The sequence below is a fragment of the Arachis hypogaea genome, chromosome 2, assembly GCF_003086295.3.
Source record: "Arachis hypogaea cultivar Tifrunner chromosome 2, arahy.Tifrunner.gnm2.J5K5, whole genome shotgun sequence".
Classification (NCBI taxonomy): Eukaryota; Viridiplantae; Streptophyta; class Magnoliopsida; order Fabales; family Fabaceae; genus Arachis; species Arachis hypogaea.
Genome location: NC_092037.1, coordinates 5,087,227 through 5,093,226, shown reverse-complemented (window position 1 = coordinate 5,093,226; position 6,000 = coordinate 5,087,227). Strand labels below are relative to the sequence as shown.

Sequence of the window (6,000 nt, the reverse complement as noted above, 5' to 3'; positions counted from 1 at the left end):
ATGATTAAAAAATTTAGAGTTTGATCTTTGCATTTAAAAAGTTTCACCATAAAATAAATTTATTACATTTTAAGTTCAAATGAAGTTATTGTGTGAAAAAACATATTAAAATTTTAATCATTAATATATCTCTTCTTTATTGATTTAAATTTTTGTGGTAAGTAATATATATATATATATATATATATATATATATATATATATATATATATATATATATATATATATATATATATATATATATATATATACACTTAGAAAAAGAAGCAACATATGAAAGAATATTTTTAGCCAAGCAAACACCGAAATTATATTTCCCAATTGTTGTTTTCAAATAAATGTGTATACTTAAAATTAAGTATTCATCTAGACACTTATCAAACTTAAAGCCAAAGACAGTGGATAAACAAAATTTTGTAGGAGCTGCGCAATAATCTTATCAAATAAAAAATAGGAAAAATATTAAATTGTTGAAACACTAACTTTTAAATATTCAACAAATGTTAGTGCCTTTATCCTACTGTTTTTGTCGCATTTACTATCTAAAAACACTATTAATATTTCCATAAACATAAATAAAGCAAATAGTATACAAAAAAAAGGTTAAAAAGTTGAGAAAATAGGCAATATTGTAGGAAAATATATAATAAAAAAATATATTCAGAGATCATCATTTATTTTTAGTAGAAAAAATAAAAGGTTCAGTTGGCTAATATTGGTTCAGGTACAAAACAAAAGTAAAAAAATAAAAAAAAAATAGTTCAAATTTTTTTATAAAATAAAACCCAAGAAAAAGGTCTTTAGGTTAAGTAAAGTTACGAGTAGCTCCTCTCCCAAGTTTGCAAATAATAACAGCACACGTAAAAGTGCTAATAGTAGGAAAAATAATATTAAAAAGTAGATTATTGTAACATCGTCAACTTTTTTCCGAGGGAAAAAAAAAGTAATAGCCACTTTTTATGTTTGAGTAGTGGGTCATCTGATTGAAACTAAATGAAAATGCATTGGTGATATTATGAACGAACCAACATTTAGATATTATGGTTCTTAAGTATGAGGCATAATAATAATAATAATAATAATAATAATAATAATAATAATAATAATAATAATAATAATAATAATAATAATAATAATAAAAGCAACTAAGGGATAAAATAATTAACTCTTAGCTCAAATAAGTAACTATTAGCTCAAGGAAATTTTATGAATAATATAAGTTGTTTCTTTCTTGTACTGATAATATAAATTGGTACAATTTTATATAATCATTTTTTAATACATTTATTTTTAACATCCACATTTGGTCCAAAATCATGTAAAAAATATCACATGACTACTACAAAAAAAAAAAAAGTAAAACCTTCTTTAACATGGTCCCTACTCCTTTAAATGCATGGTACAATTGGAATAAATGTAGAAGAGTTATGTATAAATTAGAAAGGAACAATGAATAAGTTAAAACAAATAATGGAGTGTATATGTATACCCAACTATACATAGAAACTGTTATTGTATTGTCGAAGAAACTGAGAAGAATAAAATTTGATATTATCATTTGGCTCCCCACTAGTTAGTTATTAAGATTATCACCCATTCTTTTTCCACACGTCTAATTAGGGATATGGTCAACATATCTATCATTTTGGTTTTCATATTTATTTCGGTAAAGTGATCCATCATAATATATATTTTTAATAAAAATTATTTATTATTTGAATAATAAAATTGCCTCAATTATTTATTATTTATTATTTATTATTAGAGTATTGTATTGACTTTAATAATTTGTGGCATATTCTAAATCTAAAATATACATACACCCTTATTATTATTGTAGTTAGACTTAGAAAATATGAGTACAATAAATTACCTAAAAAAAATTGAAAAACACATGATATATTAACTTTGCCCCCTAAGGATTGGAAGGGTTACATGAAAGCTTTGAAAAGTTTGCATTCGCACTTAGAACATTGACTAGGACTAGTAATTTTCTCAATAAATAGAGAAACTTTTCGAAATGTAAGTTACTTAAATTAGAAAATTTTCCAAATGCAATAATCTATATATAATAAGCTACTTCTTTATATAGTAGCTAGTGAGAGGATCTCTCTTATAAATGAGGAAACACTACTAAGCGAAGAGGTTTCATTATAACTCATTTATACGTATAAGCCAAATAATAATAATTAAAATGTAATAGATATATATTATCTAGTATGAAAAAGTATGTGAAAAAAGAAAGCACTATATAATATATATCAACTTAAAAACCAGAAGAAATATTATCAAATAGACTAAAATAAGAAAATAAATATAACTCTCCTTAATTAAAAAGGAAAAGGAGGCTTGATTCCACATCTTAGTAGGTTTTTACTCCTGCTATATTATTCAAGTACATATTCACTATTTTATTGTTGAAATATAAAATTTTCATAGATACAATGACATACAAATAGATACAAAATAGATGTATTTAGTATTTTTTTTAAATATTGAGATATAATATAACAGAATTAATTAGATACAAATTTTATATTTTTATTTTTATTAATTTTTTAAAATATTAAATTTATTTATAATTTTAACTCCTATTTTTTTTTCCGTTATTATCGTCTTTCTCTTTTGTTCAGCCTTTTCTTTCACCTTCATATCGCCTTTTACTATTGACTATTTCGTCTCTGTCTTTTTTTGTCTTTGTTGTGTCGACTTTTTTATTTGTCTATATCTTTTCTTTCGCACCAACTCCGTTTTCGTCGCATCGCTGACTTCATCTCATCGATTCAATTACCCTTCTCTATTCTTTCACCTTTGTTTTTATTTTTATTTTTTTTTACTATTCAATTTTTAATTTGAATTATTTGATTGATAATCAAATCATAATTGTTTATTTTAACAATTTGGGAGTTTGGGTTCAGGTTTAAAAATCAGTAATGATAGTCATGATGAAAAATAGTAGTAGTGATGGGGTGATGTTGAGATATAAAATTTATGTATCTTGTATTCATGTATTATTATATTGTATGTTTGTGTCTTGTATTATTATCATTAAGTATGGTATAAAATTTGTGTATCTTATATTAATGTATTATTGCATGTTTGCATCTATATTATCATTCTGAGATAATAACCAAACACTATCCTAGCTATTCATTCATTTAATTCTTTCCATAATTTTACGAATTTAACAAAAAATTGATAGTGCATTTTACAGTTCAAACGCTAAATTAAACACACCTTATAACAGTTATGTTGGACCATAGAGATATCATATTATATATGTATGATAAATTGAAAATATTATTGATGACTAGATTTCGAGAAAGCCTAAGCAAGATACCCAATTATTACCTATTTTCATAGATATATTTTAATGGGAGCTACTCAAATGAAGATGCAAAAAACATCTTTTTATGAAGATGCTTTGTATAAAAATGTGATTTATTGATTTGGCCACACTTCAAATAAAAACAACACTTTTATAACATATCAAAATCTAACCCTACACTCTATCATCTAAGGGTCAAAAAGAAAAATCATCACATGAAGATAATTATAATATCTTCATGGGAGTACCCACCTATTTTAATTTACCCCGTGAACTTCAATTCAAATTTCAAAGGGATTTACTAACAGACAAGCATCCAAGATTCCTCAGATAGTCAGAACAATAATTCACATTATTGCATGTACGAATCTCCAGCAGAGCACCACAAAAATTAAAGTCATGAAAAAGAATAAGTAAAGAAAAAAAAAAGATTATCTAAATTAAAGCATCAACCATTTCTATGGAACTTCTTTCATACAAGATTGATGACTCTCAAGAAGCTATGAACAACATCAAAGAGATTATTGATTCTCCCATGTCTAAATTATACTACATTATTTCTTGATTTTCTCACAAAAACAACGCCACAATGCTACAAAGCCAGAAACATATCACTAGAATTTCAAGTGTTCCTCTTGTTTAATTTATTTATGATACTAACAACAAAATTCTAGCAAAATTATTTCTGACACTCTAATCAGACAACTAATTAATTAAACATTAATTATGTGAAAATTTGTACACATATCTACTAATTAATGATCCAACCTCATGAGAATAGCAGATCGAATACCCTCTTCACTTGTGAAGATTCCATTGGGGACTTTTCCAACAACATCTTGAAGCATTAATTCATTGACACAAGTCATGCTAGCATGATGAACTTGAAACTCCATATCCCTCAATACTCCCATGAGTCTCGCACCTGGGTGATTCACATTCTCACTTTGAACCCTAACCATGGCATCGTCCCCTATGATCTTCACATCCACCTCAGCAACAACGCCATTGCTACATTTCTCTTGATCCACTACGGTTGAGGAATTTGTCACCGTGCTTTGATTGTCCATAGTATCACCGGTTTCGAGCTTCACCTTTTTCTTGCGCTGATAGTTATCTTTCTCGGATTCAAGATCTTTGATCTTCGCCTTCAACTCGTTGATGTAAGCCACGGCATCGGACAATAAAGAAGCCTTGTCCATCCTCGAAACGTTCGGAACCACCGCTCGCAAGGCGTAGAATCGGTGGTTTAGTTTCTCCCTCCGTTGCCTCTCCGCCTCCACGTGATTCACCGGCGTTTCGCGGTTGAGGACCGGCTTCCTGCCTCTCTTGCTCTTTGGAGCTTCCGATTTGTTTTTATTTTCAGTGTTTTCTGTTTTCAGAAACGGACAGTCGGAGTCTGAGTGCTCCGACTCGGCGTACGAATCCTTGCTTTCTTTGTTGAAAGCAACGGTTACGTCGGCTTGCTTTCGTGAAATGACTTGTTCTCTGCCTTCTTCGAGACCGGCCATGAAACTGATCTCGGCGAAGGAAAAGTCGTCGTTGTCCTCGAAGATTTGCTGAACGGTGTTGTGGAGATTGTTATTGTTACAGTGGTTATTGTTATTGTTATTGTTGTTGTTGTTGACCATGGAGTCTTCGAAGACGGACTTGACATGGTTGATGAGGTTCCAGTTCTGAGGGATGGTGTTGTAAGAACCCATCTCAACGACGCCGTTTGAGGTTGGAATACAGATCAAGGTTTCGATGCCGTGAGCGTGAGCTTCTTTGGCTCTCTCGCAGTTATAGAATTGAAGCTCTTCTTTGCTGTTGAGCCAAAGGACTGAACCCAAAGCAAAAGCTTTACCGGGTAGAGAAGAAGAGGAAGAGTTTGCTATGGAGAAGGTTCTGGTCAACGACATGACGTAGAACCATTCGGCGTCGTTTTGGTTGTGTTGTTGTTGCGTTTTGGTGTGTTCGTTGGTGTTGCCTTGGAAATGGCCTTCACCCCAAGCTAGGTAGAGGTTGCCATTGTCGTCCTTCGTGGTGCTCCAGAAGATGGCGTAGACCCACCAGCTTGGTTGCGATTGGAGAAGGAACTGAAGGTTTTGTTGAAGCATTTGTGTTGTTGATGATGATGGAGTTGTGGTAGAAACTAGAGATGAAGATGAAGAAGGTGAGATTATCAACTCTTCCATTATTTTTGAAAGAGAGTTTTTTGTGATGAGGAGAATAAAAGTGAAGTAAAAATTGGGTATATAAATAGAAAGTTGTACGGAAAACAAGACAATACTATTTTGTAGCTAAATAAATAAACAAAAGGAGTGAGAGAATATTAGAAAATATGCATATATGGGTGAGAGTTGAGGAGAGAGATAGTTGGAGAATAAACTGGCTAAGGGTGAATTGATGAATTTAAGAGTGTTGTGATGGAGGGGGTTATATTATTGTTGGGTGAGTGAGTGAGAGTGGGAAATAGTTTGTGTTTTTATTAGAAAATTTGGTGGGGGAATAAAGAATAGACTAATATAGAGAATAGAGAATGGATGTGGGTCCAAACTCCAAATCATACATAGGTAAGAGAAAATATTAAAATAATAATAATATAGTAAATTGGAGTCACTACTATTGGGCACCACAAGCACGTGATGCGAAAGCGATTTTTGCAATGGAGGCATGGATAGGAGAAATAG

General features: G+C 30.3%; 1 protein-coding gene across 1 annotated transcript; it reads right to left on the bottom strand.

The window, feature by feature from the left end:
• Window positions 1-3,759: 3,759 nt before the first annotated feature.
• Window positions 3,760-5,769, bottom strand: LOC112734183 (transcription factor bHLH14). The gene has a single exon (XM_025783410.3). It carries the CDS (start codon window positions 5,503-5,505, stop codon window positions 4,084-4,086), a length of 1,422 nt encoding a protein of 473 aa, XP_025639195.1. The 5' UTR covers window positions 5,506-5,769; the 3' UTR covers window positions 3,760-4,083.
• Between the last annotated feature and the right edge of the window lie 231 nt (window positions 5,770-6,000).

What these genes read in the sequence shown, in the direction of transcription:
- LOC112734183 (XM_025783410.3), bottom strand. Translation starts at nt 5,505, where the DNA reads ATGGAAGAGTTGATAATCTCACCTTCTTCATCTTCATCTCTAGTTTCT.